Consider the following 23,675-nt stretch of genomic DNA (forward strand, 5'->3'; position numbering starts at 1 on the left):
AATGGAACCCTCTTCCCATCCCTCAGGGGCAATGGAATGCTGGACTGAGGAGGCAAAGGGGTCCTGGGGGCCCCTCTGTCTGCCTGTGACATAAACAGCCAGCCCGGCACCTCTGCCATCTTCCCACTCGGGATTCCAAAGTGTCTCAGGGAGCGGGGATGCCAGGCCCACCCCAGAGGTCCCAGCCCCACAGCCTCTGCTCCTGAGGGCTAGACCTAAAGTCACCTGGTCCTTCAGAGGAAAAGCTTTGCTGGTAAGGTCTCCACTGCCCCTCCCTGTGCCCCAGAATCAAGTAAGCCTGGCTTTAGCCCAGGCAGGCTCTGTGCTCACCATGCATAGCTGTGGACTCCTCTGGGGCCTGTGGAGAGAACGCCTCCTTCAGGGAGCTGTGCCGGGTGAGGGGCCTTGCTAAGGGTGGGGGTTCTGGCCACCAGGGTCCCTCCTCCCAGGGCTCTGCAGTGGAGGCCTCACCGCCACAGTCAGACTCTGTTTCGGAGCTGGAAGGAGAAAGGAGACAGCAGGTAAGGGGGTACCTGGAATGCCCCACCCCCACCCTGCAAGCGTGTGTGCACACACACACACACACACACACACTATGCCCCATCCCACCACCACCTGCAGCAGACCTGGGGATCCCTGGACAAAGCGGTAGCATTATTTACCTCTGTGCCCAGTGCCCTGAGGCAAACTTGGATCAGGTCAGGAGATCAAAGCCCAGCAAATGTGTGATGAACTATTCGCGTGAAGACCGGTCGCTCTCACTTCCGCCCACCCTGCAGCCTGACCCCTGAGCTCTTTGGGGTTAAATAAGCTCATCCTCAGGGACGTGGTCCTAACATTTCAGATTTTTAAATACTGCTTTCCTCTTTTCCCATAATGGATGGGGGAACATAAAGGACTATGTGTAGAAGAGGTAGTAGTTAACCTGGGCCTAAATAATTGGCAGAAATTCAGGTGGCAAAGAAGTGACAGCAGGTGTCCTAGGCTGGGGGACAGTGCTAGGGGTAGGAAAGAACAGCACCTGTCTGGCAGTGAGATGTATAAATACAAATATAAATCCAGCATCCTTCTTTCCACCAGGTTACTGCCTTTTGTCCATTGTGTGCGTATGTGGACTCTATCCACAAAAGTGCCCAGGCGGGGGCGGTTGGGGCACCAACTTCTGTTCATAGATTTGTCTCAGAGGTGGGCATGTGACATGGTAGTGCCTCCTGGAGGTCTACCTTGAGATTTTGATGTAAGCATCCCCCCGTGTGAGGACAGCCTCTCTGTAGGTTGTTGCCAGCCCAGCGTGCAGAGAGGCAGCTACGGAGAGCAACCAACCATGCCTGCAGTGAGAATCACCCTTGGACTTCCTGGTCAGATGAACCAATGCATGTCCCTTTTTTTCACTTAAGCTAGTTTGAGTTGGATTTCTGCCTCTTATAGCAGAAAGAGTCTATAATTACCTAATTGAAATCTAGAAGCCTCCTGAAGGCTGTGTGATTTTGAACAGGTGCCTTCCCCTCTCTGGGCTCTGGTTTTACATCTTTGTGACTGCTCAGGGCTCTCCAAGGCAGTGGTTCTCATGAGTTTGTGTGCATCAGAATCACCTGTGGGGCTTGTTAAGATGCATGTTCCCAGGCCCCTTTCCAGCACCAGAATGACCAAGACTTCATTAACCATCATCTATTACTACAGTCTCCATTTTCTCCCCTCACAGTCTCCCCACACCCACTCTAATTAGGCTTCTACTCTACCATTCCACTGAGACCACCTTTGCCAAGTTTAACAATAATTCTCTGGTTGGAAAATCCAAAGGCCACTTCACTGTTCTTATCTGACTCAACTCTTAAGAAGCCTCTGATGGTGAACCACACCCTCCTTCTTCTCTAAGTTTCTGCAGCCTTCCCCTCGGAGTTTCTCTCCTTCCCAGTAGGTTTTGTAGTCTTTCTGTTTGTCCACTGAATGGTGAAATGTACTGGAGCTCTCTCCTGGGCCCCAGCTCTTCCTTATTTATTATAAGATGCTTTTACTCCATAAGAAACTTATCAATCTCTTGGTTTTAATAGTCTCTCCACCCTACTGGCTCTCAAATCACCATCTCCAGCCCTGCATCCCAGAAACTTCAGGCTTACATAGTCAACTGCTTACCCGATATCTACACAAAGACATCTAATAGGCATCTCAAAGCCGGCAGGTCCCAAACAGAGCTCTCGATTTTCTCCACAAACCTGCATCTTCCCTGAAATCTTCCCCCAACCCTTCCCCAACTCGAGACAACCCTAGAAATGCTTGTACCATTCATTCAGTCCCTCGAGTCAAAATCTGGGAGTTGCCCTTGAATTTTCTCTTTCCCTCACCCCTCACATTCAATCCATCAGCAAATCCATCTCCACTGCTCTCGCCCTGGTCCAAGGACCTCATCTCCCATCTGAGTCACGGGCTCCTGACTGGTCTCCCTGTCTTCACCTCATCCATTACTGTCCCATCCATACTCCATACCAGGCTACAATGGTGTTTGAAAATCATAAATGTGATTCACTCCTTGACTTAAAAGTTATCTGAAGGCTCTCAATTATACTTAGGATCAAATTTAAACTCCTTAGCCTATCTATCTAAGCCTTACTCTCTGGTGTACCCTTTCTCCTCCCGCCCCCCCCCCCCCCCACACACCCACACTGTGTGCCAGCCACACTGGCCTTCTCACTATTACTTCAGGGACATCAGGCACACTCCTGCCGGGGTCTGTGCACTAGCTGTGCTCTGCTGGGATAACCCCGACCCCTTTCAATCATTCTCAGCTTAAATGGCACATCCTCAGGGAGGCTGTGGTGGGTTGTTTGTAAAAATGGGGCAATCACTCCCTTCCTCGTATCCGCATTCCTTTGCAACATTACTTTGTGGCTCCTTCCATGAAGGAGTAGAGTCCACTTCTCCATCCCATGAATCCGGACTCGACTGTGCCTTGCTTTGGCCAATAGGAAGGCAATGGAAATAACACTGTGCCAGTTCTGAGCCCTGGAGGCCGGGCATGATTACACTTTTCCTCCTGGGGTCACATGAACAAGCCTGGGCTGCCTGTTGATGACGACAGACACGTGGCCCAACAGCCCCCAGCTCCCAGCTGACAGCCAGCCAGACTTGGGAAGTTGACCCAAACAGACAAGGGAGCCCAGAGGAGACCAGAAGAACTGCCCAGCCGAGTCAAGCTTAAACTGCTGACCTGCAGAATCAAGAGGGCAATGACGGGTGGTTGTTTTAATTCACTAATTTTGGGGGTTGTTTGTTACTCAGCATTATGGTGGGAATAGGTAACTGATACACACCCAGTCTAAGCTGACCAGTCATTCTATTGCATGCCCCATTTTGCCTTTCTACCTGGCACATGTGTGATAGTTTTCTTTTTAGCTATTTACTTGTTCACAGTCCCTGTGAGAGAGCAAGGACTTTGTCTTGTCTTCGTGACTGCTATATCCTCAGAGCCTGGTAAATAATAAGCAATTGATATCTATTGTTGATTGACTTCCAGAATGAATTCAGTATGTCTGGGGGGAGACCTGGAGACGGCATTTCTACTTACCACTCCAAGAGATTCTGGTGCAGGTGGCGAGGATCAGAAATACTGATCTAAGGGAGCAGAGTTCATTGCTTATGTCCCCTCCCCATCCTAGCCTCCCTATCACCAGGCATCACTCTCTTACAGTGTGAGGGCCCCACAGAACCCCCTCCCTGTGACAGGTGACACCCACTATGCACCCCTCATTGAAATCTGCATGACACGGGCTTTTGGGGAGAAGGCAACAGAGCCAGAGCCTTTCCCTTTTCTTCTGGTGCTTATTATATGTCAGGCATTGCTGTATGCACTTCACATATATTAGTTCTCTGATCCTTACAGCTCTCTAGGACACTGGTATTGCTATTGTCCCATATTGTACAGAGAGGTCACGGCAAGTAAGTGGAGAGAAGGACAGATCCTGCATCGTGCTCCCCACTCCCAGCAGTCTGAGCCTACCTGCTGTCATCGCTGGTGACCAGAACACGCACGGCCAGCACGTCCTGCCCAAGTGCGTCCCCCCCGGGGCTGATCCTCACTGAGGTCCACTCGGAGGACAGGGGAGAGGTGGCTTCACTTTCCACATCACCGGGCTCTGGCTCAGGGACACTCTTCGGCTTCTTGGGGGAGGTTGGCTCATCTGCTGAGAGGAGAAGAGGATCTAGAGAGATGGTGGGAATGAACGGCCCCAGCAGGGCACCTGCTCCTCCAGAGGTCTGGGCAGGATGCTGGGGTTGAGGGCAGGCCTGGGGTCTACTTGGACCCTCCAAAGCTGAAACCCACCAGATGTCCCAGCACTGACAGCACACACTTGTGGGCAGGGCATGAACACACACATCATCTTATTTAATCCCAGGGAGGGTTGTGAAATGGTCAGAGGGTCCACCCCAGGCCCCACAGGCCTCTGTACTATGTCATCAAAATTGCAGTGACCAATGTGTTGCTAAATCCAGGGGTAAATTCTCAGTTCTCATTTTACAGTGACACTCGGGCAGCAGTTGACCCAGCTGATCACTCCCTGCTGACGTCCTCCTAGAAACAGTTCCTCTCTTCGGCTTTTAGGACAGTATAGCCTCCTGGGTTCTCTTTCTCTCTGGCTGTCTCCTTTGCCTCTTTTGCTTGGTTCTACCTTTTCTCCCTGATCTTGTAACACTGGAGAGCTCCAGGGCTCAGTCTTTGAATCTCTCCTCTGTCTATACTCATGCCTTTGATGATCTCATCCAGTCTCATTGCTTTAAATATCCCCTGGATGCTGATGACTCCAGCCCAGACATTTCCCCTGAACCTAGACTTGGCATCTCTACTTGGATGTCTCGTAGACACAGCAACATGTGCAAACTGAACTCTTCATTTTGCCTGTCCCCAAACCTGCTTCATCCACCCTACTTAAGTGAATGAACCTCAGCCTTCCAGTTGCTCAAGTCAAAGACCTTCGTGTCAACCTTGATTTCTCTCTTACTTTCATATTCCACTCCAAACCATCAGCAATTCCTGTTGGCTCCATCTTCAAAGCACATCAGGAATCCAGTCCCCCCTCCCCTTCTCGGCTACCACCCTGCTCCCAGTCACCGTCATCTCTTGCCTGGATTACAGAGATAGGCTTCTACCTGGTCTCCTGGCTTTCCCTCTTACCACACCCTCTCTCAGAGGATTCCCATTGCCTCTTAGGGGTTCCTCCAATGCTCTGGGCATGCTCCCATCTCAGGGCCCTTGCACAAGCTCTTGACTCTATCTAGGACAGGTTTTCCCCAGATACTTAAATGCAGGGCTTGCGTGCTCACTGCCTCCATGTCACCTTTTCAGTGAGGCCTACCTTGATCCTCTCATTTAAATCTGCCTCTCACAGTCTCAGAGCTGCCGTTTTCTGTTTCATGTTTATTCATAGCACGTATTGCCTTCTAATAAGCTATGAAATTTTCGTATTTATTTTGTTTATTATCTATTTCCTATGAGTAGAGGGTAAGCGGTGATTTTTGTGTTTTACTGGTTGCTGGAACTGTGACCAGTAAAGAGTAGATCCTTAGTAAATATCTGTTGAATGAATGAACAAATGAGTGAGCAAAACCAGCAGCCTGAGTCCCAGCTACATCTTGGCCTTGAACTAGCTGGGTGATCCCTTCTTTCTGTGGCCACAGTGGAGCAGGTGAACTTCCTCCTTTCTAAGGCAGAGACCTCACCTGAGCTTGTCTCCCTCTCAACTTGGCACCCCCCATAAGGATCATTATCTCCTTTGACCCTCTGTCCTTGATTTCTTTGTCTACTGGATCTTTCCCATCAGTGTTGAAACATGCTGAAGCCTCTATTCTTTTTAATCCCATCCCCACCCTGGCCCCAGCCAACTCTCTCTTCATCCTTCCCAGCCAATCTTCTTGGAAGAGTTTACTACATTCACTTTTTTCACTTCTTCACCTCTTAATCACTCAGTGCTCAATCCCCTATTATCCTGCCTAAGTCTCCACTGCTTTCCCAAACTCCTCAGTCCCCAGTGGCCTCCTTGCTGTGAAATGCCATTCACAGGGCTTTAGGACCCTCTTGCAGCAGTTGGTCATGTGACCCCTGACTGCTCCTTGGGACACCTTCTCTCCTCACCCTCGGGCTATTCCTCTCAGCCGCCAGTCCTCCAGCCACCCTTAAAGCCCTCCATGGCTCCACCTGAGCCCTAGCATCTGCTCAGCCCACACAGTCTCTCCGGGCAACGTCACCTACTCCTCGACTATACTTATCATCTGTAAAGATAACTCACGAGATAACCTCCAGCCCAGATTTCTCTCTGATGCTTTAGATCCACATATCTAACTGCTTTGAGAATACTTCTGGATGTCCCCCAGGTACCCTGAAGGTAATATCCTCAGTCAGAACTCAGCCCCCTCCAAATGCATTTTCCCAGCATTTCTCATCTCAGTCAAGCTCCTATCAAGTCAGAAACCCTAGGGTCACCTCTGACTCATCTGTCTCTCTCCCTCCCCTCCCAAAGGGAGAGCTCCAATCCTTGCAGGACCTGGGCTCAGCAGTGGCAGATCCAATTATTTCAAGAAATTTTTATTTATTTTTATTTTTGCGTGTGTGAAATGCCTCAAGTTTTAAAATATTGCACAGTTCAAACAAAACATGCCTATGGCAGATTCGGCCAGTTGGGCTGCCAGTTTGCAACGCCTGATGTCTGTGCCTACTTGTGTATACATGTGTGTTTGCTTCTACATCGGTGTGACTGCGAAAGGGAGGCATTTGAGGAGCAGGAGTTATAACTGGAGGCTTGGCTATGTATAATAACAATAATAATAATAATAACAAAAGTACTTAACTTTTATTGTGTACACAATATGTACTGAGAATCATATAAGTGTTTTACATGTATTAAGTCTATTAAACATCACACAACCTTCAGAGGAAAGTATTATTATTATCCCCATTTTGCTGCAGAGAAAACTGAAGCACAGGGAGGTTAAGACACTGGACACACCATCATATATTTCACCAGAGGATGGGGACCAGTCTGTGTGTCTGTGAGCACAACAGGGCCATAAGTGGATGCTATGTGTGACCTTTATTCTGGGACAGTTGACTGGACTATGTCCCCAGTTCTTCACTTCCTCCCTGTAGCAGAGCTGCACCTTGTCCTGTGGTGTTGCATTCCTTCCCTCTAGAGGAGGTGGGGATACTTCCCTGCCCAATTGACCTGAGTGTTGACCATGAGACTTGCTTTGACCAGTGGAAAGTTGTGAGCAGAGGCTTTAAGTGCCCTTGCTGATTTGACTTGTCCACTCACATTCCTGCCATTTTTCCCCCAGAAGAGCTTGTCCCAAATGGCCACTGCCCCTTCAGCCTGGGTCCCCAACTGAGGGCACGTGGAGCAGACCTGGAGCCAACCTACAGCCAGAGACCAGCCCAGCCCACCCTAGGACTTACAGCCTGGAGCACACCCAGCCAAACAGCAGACCCATGAGCAAGAAAAATAAATGCTTATAAGCCTCTGAGGTTCAAGAGGTTTGTTACCTAGAATTATTGTAGCAGAGAGCAGATGCAATACTTGGGTTGTATCTGGGTACAGGCATGTGTGCCTGAGAACTGTGTGCCCAAATAATCATTTAGTCAACAGGTGCTACCCGTGCCTCTCCTCTGAACCAGGCCTGTGCTGGAGATTTGGAGATGAATCAGCCACAGTCTCTGCCTTCTAGCTTCTCTTTCTGTTCTGCAGGGGAGATAAGGCATGTTCACAAGGACATCTAATAAAGAAGTAGAGAAAGTAAAGAAGGGAGATCAGGGAGATCTGACCTCTATGCAGTATACACTTTGGGTTGAAGGTGCTATTTTAACTGGGCAATGGAGGACAAGTAGGATTTGAACATAGAGTAGAGAGTGGTAGCACCCAAGGGGAAGAAACTCTGTGAACAAAAGCTCCAAGGTGGGAAAGCATGGCCTGTATGGGAAACAGAAAATAAGTCCGTGTGCTGGATGGAAGGAGGTATATATAGAAGAAACCAGTGGTGCACAGCTGAATTGACATCAAACCAAGAAGAGCCTTGCATGGCAAGTTAAAGGGTGGATTTCACCCCAAGAGCAACCACTGAAGAGCTTTAAGCTCTGCAGACTGGCTTGTCAGACATGCCTCATAGAAAGATCACTCTGATTGCAGAGTGGAAGGTGGACTGGAGGACCCGCAAAGAGGAGAGAGGGAGACCAGTGAGAAGTTAGGATAACCTGGAGGAAACCTAAAAAATGAGCATGCATGGTGGGAGTACAGAAGAGGGGTGGAGGCAGCACGGCCAGGACGAGGTGGCTGCAGGAAGTGGAGCTGAACCAGGCTGTGGCAGTCAGATCCATGGCCCCCCATCCCTCGGGGACCAGCCCAAACCTGCAAGGAACACCCCAGCGTCCTGCTTTTCTCTTTCTTCCTCCTAGAGAATGATGACTTTGCCACAGGACTGGAGGAAGGCATGAGGTAAGGGCTCAGCCTGGCTCCCTGGGCTCCTGGGATGGGGGAGGCATGGATTGACCAATTGATCGTCCCTTGGTACAGCAGGACCAGGGCCAGCGTCTCTCCTAGTGGAGGCTGGACGTCAGTGGAGGGACTGGGGGATGCCAAGAGGCAGCACTGTTGTGGGTAAGAAGCTGGTGCTTCCTCTGAGCCCATCGAGCCCCCCCACCTCACCTAGTGAGGCCAAAGGAGGAGATGCACCCCCTTCTCACTGAGGGCCTGCCATGGGCTCCAGCTGGGTGTCTGGGGTGCAGCACCACCCCCAGGAGGAAATTTCTCCATTCAAGCCTCTACTTCCAGATGCCTCTCTCCATTCCCTTGAAGGCTCCTGTCCCCTTTGCTCATACTAGTAACGGTAGTGCTAGTTCTAGTACTAGTAATGGAAGTAACACTAAAGACAATAACAAAAGCAGCACCAACTCACCATTGAGTGGCTACGTGCCTGTTTACAGTTGATGTTCCTCATCTCTAACATCCTGACAACACTGAAAGGAAGCCACTAGCATCTTCATTTCATGAGTGGAAGAAAGTGGAGTCCAGAGGGGGTGACACAGGCAGGGCCGCCCAGTGAGTGCACAGTGCTGGGAGCCACCGCCACTGCAGCGGGGACACAGAGCAGCTGGGGGAGGGCCCCGGAGCCGTGCACCCACACTGCCCGGCACCCACAGCCCCTTTGTTCTCAACTTCTGAAGGTGCAGCATGAGCGGCCACCCCTCGCCATCCACCCAGGCTCGGCCGCTCTTTGTCCTAGACGTTCCCTGAATTCATCTGCATCCATAGGGAGGATCCAGGACTGCAGTGGAGGCAGGGGCTGCTGGGGGAGGAGAGCCCACCACCACCTGGGCAGCTGCCATCGGCCTCCTGTCAGGAAGGTCTGCTCAGAGCTGAGCGCTTCATTCTCCTCTCAGCACCAGGGCTAGACACCTGCTCCCTGGGGGAAGACAAGGCTCCAGAAATTCTAAGTGCCGAGGTCCAGCCCACATACATGCAGGGGGAAGGCAGGGCCAGGCGGTGTCAGGAGACGTCCGGCCTCACACCAGCCCCCACAGCCAAGTCCCAGGCCCTTTTCTGGCAAGGCCCCTGCCGCAGGGTCAGGGTGAGGCCTCTGCACTAGTTCTGCTGGTGGTAACTGCTCCTGCTTTCTGCCCAAGTACGGAGACCTTCCACTCAACTCACGGGAGGCGACGGGGCAACACAACCTCCTGTGTATTGTTGCTAACGCCATTGTAAGATAAGGAAGCAGAGGCTCAGAGAAGTTATATTACTTGTCTGATTTTGGCCCTGGGCTTGGAAAATTCCCCCTGTGGTCTTGCCCATTATTGTTTCAGGAATAAAAATTTTGAAAAGATGGCAGAGAAACTAAGTGCATCAGAATCTAGTCAGGAAAACAGAGTCCAAGCCAGAGAGTTCAACAGAGGCAATTTAACACAGGAAACTATTTACAATGGGATTGGGAGAGCTGAAAGCCAGATGGGATTGTGAGACAATCCAAAGACAAGCAACAGCAGGAAGCCACTGGCTAGAGGGAAAGAGGGATGAACCACTGGTACCAGAGGCCGGTGGGAGCGGGTTCCATGGAGGGGCTGCCCCGTGGGAGTCAGGACCACAGGCTGTGCAGTGGGAGGTGGCACCATGGAGAAGGCATCCTGGACGTCTGGGTGCAGAGATGGGAGGAGTACCCTGGCCTTTTCCTTTGTCCCGCCCTCCAGTATCCCACCAGAGCTCCCCAATGGTCAAACCCAACAAGGAAGCCAGTTGCAAGAGAGCCTGGGAAATGCCGTCAGGGTTTATACCTCTCTAAAACAGAGCAGAGCAGGGGAAGGGCGGGAATGTATCTGAGAGCAAACAGGCAAATGTCCCAGATGCTGAGCATAAAGCAGTGCCCTCCCCCTCCCATAAGATGGACGGTGATGAGGGAGGGGACAGTAACTAATCCCCAGAGGGGTGGAGAAGCACCCTAGGAAGGGCCTACAGCAGGCAGTCCCTCTACGCACTGTTGGAGGATGTGAAAATTGCCCTGGGAGGGAGATTTGTCAATGCCCATACCAAGGTTCTTTGCAGTGTGTGGCCTATTAAAAGACAGCACAGGTATCCAAAGACAAAGCCACTGTCTTCCCAGGGGGCTTCTAAGAGTAACTCTGCAAGATGTTCTTTGGGGACTCTAGTTTCCAGGGACCTTTGGGGGACAAATAAATTGATGGCTAGCCTGGATCTCTGTGTCCCCTCCACCATGAGGCCTGGCTGCCTGCCCTGCTGCACTTCTCCAGGCTGAGCAAGCAGATCTGTGTGCAGATGAGTGTACATGCAGTATACACACAGGGCAGACAGGTTTTGCTGCAGCAGCCTTGGGTCAGAAAACAACTAAATTAAACCAAATGGAAACCAGAAGGAGGGAACGCACCCTGCGCCTCTCCAACAGGTGTGGGAATGGGTCAGTTCGGTCCCCTTCCCCATGGCCCTCTGCAGAGCTGACTGGTTCCTTCCACAGAACCTTATCCCGGATGCAGGATGAGACACCAGCCAGGAGGTGTCAGCCACAGGTGGGGACATAAGCGCTCAGAGCAGGGCTCCCTCTGAACACCTCGGGCTCTTCCACTGGGGTGGGGGTGGAGGGCAGGGATTGATTTCTTCCCTACAGCTCTGAGGGCCCCAAAGCAGCAAGAGACCTGGATTTCTCTTCTTTTGCTAACAACAGCAGGTTTGGGGTGTTAGTCCTTGGACTCTAACTTTTTCCTTCCCCCTTCTTCCTGCCACGAATAGGTAGAATGCCCAGCCAGCTCCAAGCCTCCTGCTTTGGGCATGGTCAGATCTACATCCAAGTTTCTCTGAATGAAAAGGCAGGGGCCGGGGGTTGGGGAGGAGCCCTGTGAGTTGCTGGGAAGGAGGCCCAACAGGCACCCAGTGAAGCAGGAAGGGAAGGAGCCTCGGGGTTCATTGTCTTTCCCTCCCGGGCAGGTCCCACAGCAAAGTGCTGAGCATACAATCACAGGTTGCCTCGCGGGCAGAGGGGAGCAGTTGAGGCTCCCCTAGGTCCATGTGAGTGTGCCCATGGCCGGGGGACATGCCCTGGCCTTGCTGGGCCGGGTGTGGGTTGGGAGTGGGGGGAGAAGGGGGCAGAGTCAGCTTCTTTGTCCGGGGTTCAGGCAATCCCTGCTTCCCTGGTCCCCCGTGGACAGGCAGGTAGCCTCTCTCTTGGTCTCAGTTACAGGCATTTGCAGGTCTGACTAGACTCAGGAGGTCAAAAGCAAGTTGAGTCATCCATGCCCCATGGTGTGGGGCCCCCAGTGGCGGCCTCAGCCCCACCCTCCAGCCCAGGGCTGTAGTATTCCCCACCCCACGCTTCATTTAGCTCACACCTGACACCTGGATTCCTGTGTATAGATGCTGGGGTCACAGGCAGGGGACAGTGCAGGGGTGAGGGGACGAGTGCGCCCCAGCTGCCTGGGCCTGGAAACCCAAGGGTCCAAGGGGAATCAGCAGGAACTGCTCTGGGCTGCCCACCACGGGCCTGCTCCCTGAGAGAGGCATCTGGAACACCTCCCCACTCCCCACGCTACGCAGTCTCAGCTCTGCCAGGAGACACTGTGTGAAGATTACACCCCTTGGAAGGCCAAATGAAAGCAAAATCAAAACTCCCTTCTCACATCAAGCAAAGGGCCCTGCAAAGATCATGGGACACAGGATGTCATACTTCTCTTCCACACCTCCCTCCTGAACCCTGAATGGATGCCTGCAAGACTGTCCCCAGCCTGAGATGGCTGCATGATCCCCAGTTTCAGGTCCAGACCAGAAGCCAGGGCCTCCCATTCACTTGTTCATTCTACAAATATTAGATTGGAGCTTATGGTCTAACAAGGGAGAAAACATAAATAAACAATAAACAAACATAATCAATAAGTGAATTATGTAATATGGTTGAAGGTGGCAAATGCTGTGGCACGATGCCTCATAGGGTAAGGGCGCTCAGAAGTGCTGGGGGCGCAGGTTGCAGTATTAAGTAGGATGGTCGGGGTGGATCTCAGTGAGAGGGAGACATCTGAACAAAGGCTTGAACAGAAGGAAGGGTCAGCCACATGGATACTGGGGGAAAGGCTTTCTTGGCAGAGGGAACAGAGTGCAAAGTCTTTAAGGCAGAGTGTCTTGGTGCTCAAGGAGGCCAGTGTGGCTAGGAAAGAATGGGTGAGGGGACAGGGGTAGGAGAAGGGGTCACCGTAACAGGCTAGACCATATAGACTTTGAGTCCCTTGTAAGCCTTTGGCTTTAATTCTGAGGGAGCTGGGGAACTGTTGGAGAGTTTTGAACAGAAGAGTGATGTGATTTACATTTTAAAAGGCTCATTCCATTGCTGTGTTGAAAATAGGTTGAAGGGAGCAAAAGAGAAGCAGGGAAACCTGATAGGAGGCCCTTGCAATAACCCAGAAGAAGGTGATGGAGGCTGAGACCAGTGTGGTAGTGAAAATGGAGAGAAGGGGCAGATTCTGGATGGACATGGAATTCCCTGATGGATTGGATATGGGGCCAAGAGAAAGAAGAGTCAAGAATGACTCCAAGGCTTTGGGGCTGAGCAACAAGAAGTTTCTGGTAACGGGGCAGGCCAAGGGTAGAGCCTGTTCCAGGGAGAAGATCAGGAGTTAAAACTGGACACTGAAGTTTGAGGTGCCCATTTCCAAGCAGTGCCCATTTCCAAGTCAAGTGGGCAGCTGGAAACAGACCTAGAGCCTCCGCTCCCTCTTTGCTGAGACTCAAACACTCACTAAAGCAAAACAGAAGTCCTGCTGACAGGTGGCTAGAGGGAAGGGGGCTCCAGAGCTGAGGCCTGGGGCTCTGATGAGAGGTGGTCAGTTGCTGCTGGCAAGAGGGCTGGGGAATCAGAAAACCAGAGGGACAGAGATGGTCCCACCTGGCAACCTGAATATGTCCCACCAGGCATGCCGAGCCCCAGCTGATCTAGAAAGTCTCTACCAGGGCACTCCCTGCTGCACAAATTCAGGAAAGTACTATCTAGAGCATGGCAAAAGAGATATTCTACCATGTGCTGCCATTTGTGCCAGCTGTGGTTCGGGGCACGTAAACAGATTCTACCTTCACAAAACCCTATGCCAGAGGCATTGTGAGCCCGTTCACAGGCGGGACTTGCCCAAGGCCACTCAGTCAGTACAAAGTGCTGGAAGCCAAAGCCGGGTCTCTGCACCCAGGTCCGGGGCCCTCACCACACACCAAGGTTCCCCTTAAAGCCAGGACTTGACTCCCTGGAAGGATCCCATGGGTACCTCTGCTCTTTTATAGGGGAAGATACTGCTCTGGGATTGCCTCTTTAATCAGTGAACTTCTGTAATGTCAGGATCCACCTCAAGGTTGCCATGAGGAAGTAATGAGGTTCCACAAGTAAACTGCTTGGTCGAGTGCCTACCCAGAGAAAATGCTAGATAAATAACAGCTGGCTCCAGGGCTTTCTAAAGCAGTAACTTCTTTTACTTATTTAAAGAATTTTCTTAAAAGCTTTAGAAGGGAATGAGTTCACACAAATAAAGACTAGCCCACCCACTGTGGTTGACCCGCTTACTCTACTTAATATTCAAGTTGCACAGAGATGTATTTCTTCTACTCGATTATTTCCTCAGGATAAATTCCCTGGAGCAGGATTACTGGGCCAAGAGGTCAGAACTGTTTTATGGAGTTCAATAATTGTTGCCATACTGCTTTCCAAAACACGTGGTTATGTTTTACTCAATACTAATGATTAGTTTAAATGTTTCTTATAATCTAGTTCTTTTTCTTCTTTTTTTATTCAGTAGATACAGCAAAATTAATTCACATTTCTTTGAAGCCAAGTAAGAACATTTTTGCAAGTGCCTTTTTTTTAGTGCTTACTTTTAAAATTTGATAAATTTGCCCACTTATCAGTGGGTCTCTAAGCAACAAATATTAATTAGTCACCTACATTGTGCCAAGTGCCCGGGAATACCTTATCTGAGAGAACTTTTAAATATCATAGCAAGAACTTCTTTGCTATATTTAATGCAGATTCTCCCTCATTCTGACTGCTTATTTACTTTCATTTAAATTATTACACATTTGTTTTAAAACTGCATATAGTCAGATGGTGTCAGGTTTTCCCAATGTAAATTTTTCTGTTACAAGCTTTAATGCTTAGCAAGTTATCACCCCATGATCTAACAATTAATTCTATTATTTTATGTTTTTTTATTTTAAGAATTTAATCCAGTGTTTCTAGACTAAAGATATTAGACCAAACACCATTTATGTAAAATGTAATATGGAAAAAGGAAAAAAAAACAAAAACACTCCAAATAGGAGGGGAGAACTGCCATGAACAAAGTTAATTAAGCTTCTTTACTAGATGACTCCTCAGAGACTTTAACATGTTAATGGATCTTGAGAATCTCCAAGGTTTGGGAAGCACTGGCAAGATTAGTAGAAAACATTTCTCAAACTTTGTGACTATGGAACTCTTCATGCAGAGAGAACCCTTGGGGCAAGTGCTCCACTGCCACACTTTGGAAAATGTTGCTTTAATCCAACGTCATATCAAAACATCTAAACCAGAGCTCCATGGAAGCAGGGATATTTGTCTATTTTCTTCCCTTCTGTATCCCCAGTACATAGCAGACACTCAGTAAGTATTAGTTGAATAAATGTATGAGTGTATGCACAAATGAACAAATAAAATAATCAAGTCTAGTCCAGCAACACTGAAATAGATGCTATGGAAGACGCAGGGAGGGGCAGGGACTTTGTCTGGCTCACTGCTGTATCCTAGAACCTAGAAAAATGCTGAGGACATGGTAGGTACTCTTCAAATACTTGGTGAATAAATAAAGGAATGAGTTACTTGCCCAACTCAGGCCCCGAATTCCAGTCCCTAATACCCTTCTTTGCTGGGAAGGGAAAGAGGATCTTGCCTGGTAAGAGTATAGGACCTCAGCCATGGCCTGAAGCAGCTCTGAAGGCAGATCCAGGTGTTAGTAGCTGGGATCAGAGCCCAAGGCCCCAGAAAAAGCCCTTTGAAGGTGCAAGTGCCCTCATGAGGTTCACAGGTGACTTTTCAAAGCGGTGTCAGAAATGCCTGGCAATGGCAGGCAGCCCACCCTAGGGAGGGCAGGACCAGTCTAGAAAAGGGAAGACTTCTTTGGCATTGCACAGGGTAGCCAAGTGAAGCTCCAAATCCTTCCCTTGAACACAGTGTGGAGTTGGGCTACAGGCTGCTCTGCTGCTGAACTCAGAGTGCTCCCGTGGGCAGGGCCTCGCAGCATAAGACAGTGAATAACCTGAGCCTTTGGTGCAGGGAGGAGAAATCTCTTAGGATCTAAAATGGCTCTCCATCCGAAGTACACACATGCCACGCCCACAGATATCCTGAAACAAATGTCCAGTCCCACCTCCTTACCTTTCACGCATCATTCAGATTGCTCTCTGGCATAAAATTGTCAAGAGCAACTTTTGCTATATAGGAAGCTAAATTAGTGTAAGGCTTATAGGTAAAGCTCTCCTATAGGCCCCATGGCTGGGATGTACAGGGTCAAATGGGTGCAAGTAGCTGTCAACAGTCTGTTCCTAATAGCTGAGGGGACACTGACCCTCACCCAGCTATGCCCCGCATCCAGAACAGAAAAGTACAATAAGATTTCAAGAAAGAGATCCCCGGACCATTGGTGGCATTTTCAAATATTACCCCTGGGTAATATTTCCTTTCAAAGTGCTCCAGCATAGCCCCAGAGAGCCCTAGGTCACCACAAGTCCAAGTCCCGCCAGCAGTTTAGGGAAGACTGACCCTAAACCAATCCCTGTGTTTGAGGTTTTAGAAGCTTCCACGGCAAAGAAGAGAGGAAACAATGAGCTTTATAAAGAATCATGTTTATTTCCATTTACAGCATCAAATACCATAAATAAAGCTAAACATTGTTTGCTGTGTGCAAAATACAGGGTATTGTGTGGCACTGTAAATGATCACCGGGGGTCACAAACATGTCTTGCTATGAGATGGGGAGGCTAGCTAAAGAGGAGGCTGAGCAGGGAGGAGGGCACGCTTTGGTTGACATTCTATAAAGGGAGGGAGGCTCTGCAACAAAAGATAAGACAAGAGCAACGACTTCTTACTGGCGTGGCTCTGCACCAGTGCAGCAAAGGATGCAGCATGCAGGGCTGTGAACACAGGCTGAGAGGTCAGGGTGGCCTGCGCCACATGCAGGACAGAAAACAACTGCAGCTGGGACAGGTGAGGTCTGGCCTATGATGCTCTCCCTACTTGGTGTGTTGCTTCTCTTGAAAAGCACTTTGATTGTTCTGCTACTCCAGGTAAAGGAATCAGCAGGAAAATGTTTTGAGCAGAGCTACAGGGGCATTTAAATTGGCCAGTCCAGGTTTGGAGCTGAACTGACTCATTTCTCAGACATCCCTTACCTGTGACAAGGTTTGCCATCGTTGAAGCTTCCACATCATCTGGGGCTTTATGAGCCAAGGGAGATGAGAGGAGCTACAGCAAAACCCTTGCATCGATTGCATAGGCTAGGGCAAAGAAAGGATTTGCTAGAATAATTGGAATTATGTGTTCAGTCTAAAGAGCAGGGATCAAGTTTGTGATGAAGCCTGGCAGTATGCTTTTTTTTTAATCCCCTCAAAAAGAGTCATCTATGGTTTGATCAATGACATTAATAATCTTTGTATTAGAACCAACTTAAGAAGACACTGTCATGAATGAGCTTTGTCAGAGGCCTCTAGACAAAAGCATACATTTCAAAGGTGACGGAGGCCCCTCTATGGAACTGTCTCCAATCAGGCAGAGTTAACCTTCCCAAGAAGGTAAGTAGCTTTGTAGACAAAACTGCAAAAGCATGCACACAGGCCAGCTGAGGTATGGAGGAGAGGTGGGGCATGCATGTGGGCACTTGGAGGTGCCCGCTGGGAGGGAGATGGAATCAGAAACAGCTTTCCAGCTGAACCCCACCCCGTATTGTTAACGACTATGCCACTGAACGAGTCCATTAGCGTGCATGACACTCACAGCGCAACCGGTGCCATAGGAGGGAGGGGCGCGGTGCAGAAAGCAAGTTAGGGGTTAGTACCACTCCTGGAAATTGGCAAGAAAACCAGTCACCTCAGAGCAGAAGTGTGTCAGCCAAGAAGTGGGTGTAGCACTGGAAGGCTGAAACGGACTGACGGCCGCAGTGTAAGGGTTGGAAAGAGAGAGAAAGGCAGAAAAGAGAACTTAGTTTGGTAGAAAAAAGAAAAATGACTGACAACATGGAAGGCACGGGTGTTGAAAATAAGGCAACCATTTAAAAAAAGGGAAACTTCTCCCAACAAGTTACTGTTTACTTAAGGGAGATGAACCTTTCTGGTAGTGACCAGCTGCTTATTTATAATAGAGTGGATGAATGTAGTTTGCATAGGACAACAATCCATATACTCTATTCAGAGATCAAATGGCCTCAGAGCACCCTGACTCCCAATATTCTCTCTGCCTCAATTTTACCCAAGTGTCTCATGTTCACTCTTGAATATGCTTTAGAGGCTTGGAGGGGCTCACCTCCCCGCCACCACCCAGGACCACCCATGTGTTTTGGTGCTGCCCACCAGGAAGGTTCAAGGTCTCAGAGTAAACAAACATCTCAGGCTTCCGACAGGCACACCCCATTTCACTAGAGTAACTGAAACCAGTCTCCTCCTGGCCATAAGTGACATTATTAGATACACTAACTCTGGCTTCACGGAGCATTACACAAAGCATCTCAGCCCACCCTGAGCTGACGATCATAACAGTAACCATGACAAGCTGTGCATGAGTTAACATCATGATCTCAAGAATTTACTTTCTATAATGAAACATAAAATGAGTCAAGGGTTCCTCCCACTATGCAGAACATCAAAATTCCAGTAAAAATTGGGCAAAGATGCAATGCATGTCATCAGCGTGCAAACAGTTTCAACAAGGCCAGAGGCACCGGTTCCCATGACTTGGGTCATGCCCCGAGGATTGCAATAAAGTGTTGGTAGAAACTCCCCCTCCCCGCCTATAAAACTCATCACCTCAAAGCTCCCCAGACCTCTGGCTCCTGACCCACACCAGGCTCCATTCTTACTTCATCTAGAGGAAAGCTCTAGTGATGGCAGCTGCAAAGAACTATCTTAGGTCCAGAAACTCTGGATGCACTTAGCACAGTAGAAGGCCTTTGTCTATCAGCCTCTCAATTATTCAACCAGACCTTGCCATAGCGCATGTCCAGGCAGAGTGGGGTGGGGAGAGCCCAGGACTCTTCCAGACACCCAGGGGAAGAAGGCAGGTAGACCCAATGCCCATTTTTTTGCCCTTAATAGGGCATATTTCCTTTGAATCAGTCAATAAGCAGCTTCAACTCCCAACCTTCCCTGACAGTCAAGACACAGTGAAACTTCCCCCTGGAGGTCAGATACATTTCTTTCCTAAGATGGTGTGAAAATGGTTTCTGACTGTTTTGACTAAATAGTCATGGCAGCTGAGCGGCTGAGCAGCCAGGATGTCTGCAGGCGAGGCTCACTGAGCAGGCCATGCTTCCCAGCAACACCCTGAACTATTGACAAACATCCTCAGTCACAAAGGGTGTGTGTGAGAAGGCAGACTCTTCTGCTTAGTCGGATGGTATGGGCCCTGTGTGGCCGTGGCTCAGCCTGCAGCCAGGGCTGGGGGTCCTAAAAAGGGAGCCCCCGGGGTTAAAATGCTACCAGCTGAAACAGCCCCTCTTCAGCACTGCATTGCCTGACAGGGCTCCCAGTGGTCAAGTGCCCATGAGCTCTCACTGCAATGCTCATTAGTGGAAGGGGAAGTGTATATCTGTAGCAATCTGGTTCAAACCCTGTGGTTCTATATCATTTGGCTGGGATTTGGAATGGGGAGGAAAAAAACCTTGAAGCTAGTATTTTATATCAAACCAAGGGAGTAAAACAGTCCTTCTTCTGAGAGGACAGATTACAGCCAACTACATGCTCCCATGAGCTTTTGTAAGTTTACTTCCATTCTGCCTTTCTACTCTGTTCTTCTAAAAGAAGTACGCTTTCACGTTGCAAAAATTGCCCCTGCTGACAAGTGGCATCCGGCTACATAAATTTAAAGGCACTGGTCAGGAGATGGCATTTTCACTTTTGTTTATATAATATCCCAAATTGCTAACTATGCAGGCAGTGGCTATTACAACTCACTGCAATGCTGAAGGGGTCTGTACTACCAGCCATAAACTTCAAACCTGTGTGTAGAAAAATTGACACTCACAGGAAAAATGCTTTCCCGTGGCTTATTCAAAGTTAAAAATTGAAATGTAAACCCAGAAATATGGCTCGTTTTAAGCATTTAAAAAAAGTACAAAGCTATAAAAACATCCTTCATGTCGTCCCTGGTCCTAGCATGGTGAGCAGACGTTCACCCTGACAAGGCCAGGCAGAGGTGGCTAACGTGAAACTCTTTGGCTTTGAGTTAATTGGTTAAAGAAGGCGTAGGCGAGCACGCCAGTCTCAACTCTGGAAATGTGAAGGCACTTGTGGGCAGGCCAGGGGCTTCAGCGGAGCTTCACCGGGAAGCACCTGAGCATCCAGCTGCGGATGCTGTCAAGGGAAGCGTCGGACTCCCGGTACATGGAGGCCAGGACCTCAGAGAAGGCCCAGAGCAGCGGCAGCCCGAGGCTCAGGAGCTCGTACGTGTAGCAGTAGTTGTACGCATTGTCCCTGATATGGACGCGGGCGTTGTGCAGGAGCCCCTGCATCCAGTGACGCAGCCTCCGGGGAACGTCACGCAGGTCCCTCGGCACCCTGAGAGGCCAGCTTAGCACCTTCCTAAAGAAGGAAGTGGTGATACCTGGGGGGCTGCCTTCGGGCGTACCAATGGCTGCAGCTGCGCAAGAGCTTTCGGCGGGAGGGTCTCGCGGAGGGGCTTCCTGCTCTTTCCACCGCTCGTTTTCCTGAGAAAGAGATCAAAACAAGGGCATTTAGCCCATGAGTCTCACAGATGACCCCCTCCATCAAAGCAGGCCTAAACAGAGCCAATAAAAATCGAACATGCCAGACCCTGCATTCAGCGACCAGCCCCCAAAATGAACTCAGCCCCCCATTTGCTGCTGAAAGGAGGTTCCGAAAATGGGCCCAATTTTCTGGAGGGCAAATTGATCATAGGGTTCATGAGCCTTCAAAATACGCCCGCCACTTGACCTAGCAACCCCACTTTTAATGATGTCTCCTAAATAAATAATTGAAATATGGATAAAGCTATGAGTATAAATATGGTCATTGCAAAAAATATTTATTAGGTAAGGATATTAAACATAAAAGCCCACCAATATGGAACTAGTTAAATAAATTATCAACCATCTATAGAATAAAATCTTCTACAAGTTTTAGAAATTATGATCTGAAGGAATTTTTAAAACAATTAATAAAGGATATAAACATGTCGGAGGATTCCAACTAAGTTGAAATATATTCACACAGGAAAGACTGGAAGGAAATGTTACAAAATGTTAATTATGGTTTTCTCAGGGTAGAGCAATTATGGGTGATTTAACTTTCCTCCTTTATATAGTTTCCTTTATCCCTCCCACTCCACCCTGCCTTTTACATTGAGCCTATATTATTCGTAAAATCAAAGGAAAAGTTTTAAGTTGTGGGCTCTGGTTGGTGGTGGAGTAATCAGTCAAGTAGCGGAGAAGGGTATTTGCTAAGAGGTGGTGGGGGCAGGGGCACTTTCACAAGCTGCCCATCAATTCTGTGGGCTGGTCACTTTGCTGACAGTCAAAAGTCTAGAGAAAGAACTCGGAAACCATGGAAGGTCTGCCCCAAAGCAGACATCCCTGCAAGCAGTGCCCTGTGCTCAGGTGGACCCCAGCCCCACAGGTGCCATGTGGCTTTCACGTGGCTGAGCACCTAGTGGGAAAGCCCTTCTTGGCTTCTCACCCGAAGCCAGCACAGCCACGTACCTGGGTGCTGGCATCTGGAAAGGGACAAACCCCAGGCCGGCTGAACAGACCGAGGCAAAGGAAGCATGTGCACAAGGAAGTAGAGGCTCTCTCTTTATCTGTGAGTCTCAATTCTTTCAGGGCCAGAAAATTGGCCTAACTTTGAGGAACCCTGAAAACCTTCCCCTTTCAAGGAGTCTTCCCTGTTTCACCAGCACTTTTGAGATAACGCATACCTCTCTTTGTTGCTTCAATTCTGCCCTTCTCTTCCGTTGCTTGATATTGCTTTTGCAGTGAACGAAATGAGACTTGCAATAAAATCTGCCTGTAAAAAGAGAAACACACACACACACATACACACAGAGGTTTTTCTCCTGTAATCTAGAGCCACAGGAGACACAAGCCAAGTGCCTGCCACTGTCTAGTTCCAAAAATACCAATGATGGAAATAAGCCCAGGATGGTCTCAAACTTGGGAAACAGCTTTTGTCACCTGCCTTAAAGAAGTGGCACTGAGATGAGGCAGCCTCAGAGGCAGGCTCCAGTGACTGGGACTCCTGGGGGTGGGGCTGAAATCCTCGGGTCATCCCCAAACCCAGTGGAGGCCAAGCGTCTTCATGAGACCAGCTCATTGTCCCACGAATGGCAGCTCTGCACATCAACCCCATTCCTAGCTCCTCTCCCTTTCTGGGATCCCCGGGGTGGGGAAGACTGGGAAAGGGTGGGAGCAAAGATGGGGCAGAAAAGGCCCAGACAAGACACATCCTGGGTAACTGGCTCTGGTAAGTGGTCCTAGCCAGAACCACTGGGCACCTCCAGAAAGCTTTCCTTGCTCCCTGTTAGAATATCACACAGTGATGGTGACAATGACAATCATGTAGGAATAGCACTATTCCTCACAACAACCTAATGACCAAGTACTATCACTACCCTCACTTTACAGCTGAGGAAACTGAGGCACCAAGAGGTTAAGCAGCTTGCTTGAGGTTATATGGCGAGTTAAGGCATACAGTCTGGATTTGAACCCAGGCAGTTTAGTTTGAGGGTTCGGGATTCTAACCACTATGCTATACACCACCTCTCGTTACCTATGAAAGTGCAACTATCAGGCGCTGAAAATTAGAAAATAATCACTCATTCCAATAAGCTTTATCCATAATCTTGGTAGGGTACTACCAAAGATGATACTATTATGGTTACTTTTATAATTTTATATTTTATGGTTATTTTTGTAATATTTTAATAATTTTTATATTTATATAAAAAGTATATTTACATATACTTTACAAATAATGGTGATGATTATGATGATGATAGATCATTTATTAAACCCTTATTACAAGCCACCATGTGCTTAGTGTGCTACACAGGTTATCAGGTTTGATTTTCTCGGCCACACAGGGGCAATGGAAGGTGGTGAACCTAAATAAGAAAATGTATGTAAAGCCCCCAGCACACAGCAGGTGCGTACAGGTGCCTGGTCTACCATAGATGCTGACAGCTTCTCCTTCCCCTCCTGCACAGGACTCCTGCCCACCACAGGAGGCCCCTCACTCTAGCAGTAACTCCCAGTTTCCCTTAACTTTTTTTCTGACATCATCATACCCTCTGGGAAATGGTGGGAGCCCCAGAGCCTCCAGAGAGACAGGAACCCAGACCCAGGCCACACCCAAGGCTGAGGCCAGCGCTCTCCCTGTCCCTGGAGTTACCTTCATCACAGTCGAAGGCATAGGTGGCCAGACGCAGGGTGGTGGTGCAGATGGTGCAGCGGAAACACTCGCGGTGGAAGAAGTGGCCCTCGGCGCTCAGCCGCTCCATCACATACACGCGCTTCTTACAGAAGTGACAGGTGTCGCTGCCCCCCAGATTCAGGGGGATCACCCTTCGCATGGATTCCTGAGGGGGGGACAGAAGAGCAGTGTGTTAGGGCTGACATCCTCTTCTTCAAATTCTTGGCCTAGGCTTTTAGATATTCCGAATTGAATCACGGGGGTCTAGTGGGCCTCCTGTTTGCTGCCCATGTCATTACGGGCAGTGTGGCAGAGAGGGAGGGTGGGACGATGTGCAGCCAACACAGACCCCACCCCTGCAAGGGCTGCAGTTAATTTTAGTCCCAGACAGGCAGGCCGACAACAAGGCAAGCTGGGGCCAGCTCTCCCTCCAGGCTGGCTGCTCTGGTTTGGGGTTGGGAGTGATGCGCCTGGGTTAATTGAATGGAGCATCACTCACAA

The 23,675-nt window shown here is 49.3% G+C and overlaps 2 protein-coding genes across 14 annotated transcripts in view; both read right to left on the reverse strand.

Annotated features, from left to right (window-relative positions):
- The window catches only part of MICALCL (MICAL C-terminal like), an 89,545-nt gene extending 81,071 nt beyond the window's left edge, over window positions 1–8,474 (reverse strand). Inside the window, exons 1-3 of the mRNA XM_037841830.1 lie at window positions 7,529–8,474; window positions 3,995–4,178; window positions 331–497 (exon numbers count right to left, since the gene is read on the reverse strand). Of these exons, the coding sequence (XP_037697758.1) occupies window positions 331–337 (7 nt within the window). The 5' untranslated portion in view covers window positions 338–497; window positions 3,995–4,178; window positions 7,529–8,474. The remainder of the gene's footprint in view (window positions 1–330; window positions 498–3,994; window positions 4,179–7,528) is intronic.
- A 7,895-nt stretch (window positions 8,475–16,369) lies between these two features.
- Window positions 16,370–23,675, reverse strand: part of MICAL2 (microtubule associated monooxygenase, calponin and LIM domain containing 2) — a 142,490-nt gene continuing 135,184 nt past the window's right edge. For 8 of the 13 annotated variants that reach the window (XM_037839952.1, XM_037839951.1, XM_037839942.1 and 5 more), the window contains 3 exons: window positions 23,154–23,340; window positions 21,682–21,770; window positions 16,370–20,455 (listed from right to left, as the gene is read on the reverse strand). In XM_037839952.1, the coding sequence (XP_037695880.1) occupies window positions 20,057–20,455; window positions 21,682–21,770; window positions 23,154–23,340 (675 nt within the window). In that variant the 3' untranslated portion in view covers window positions 16,370–20,056. Of the gene's footprint in view, window positions 20,456–21,681; window positions 21,771–23,153; window positions 23,341–23,675 lie in introns of those variants that run through there. The other 5 variants (XR_005217438.1, XM_037839949.1, XR_005217437.1 and 2 more) reach the window with 5 other exon arrangements.

This window comes from Choloepus didactylus, chromosome 6 (assembly GCF_015220235.1).
Source record: "Choloepus didactylus isolate mChoDid1 chromosome 6, mChoDid1.pri, whole genome shotgun sequence".
NCBI lineage: Eukaryota > Metazoa > Chordata > Mammalia > Pilosa > Megalonychidae > Choloepus > Choloepus didactylus.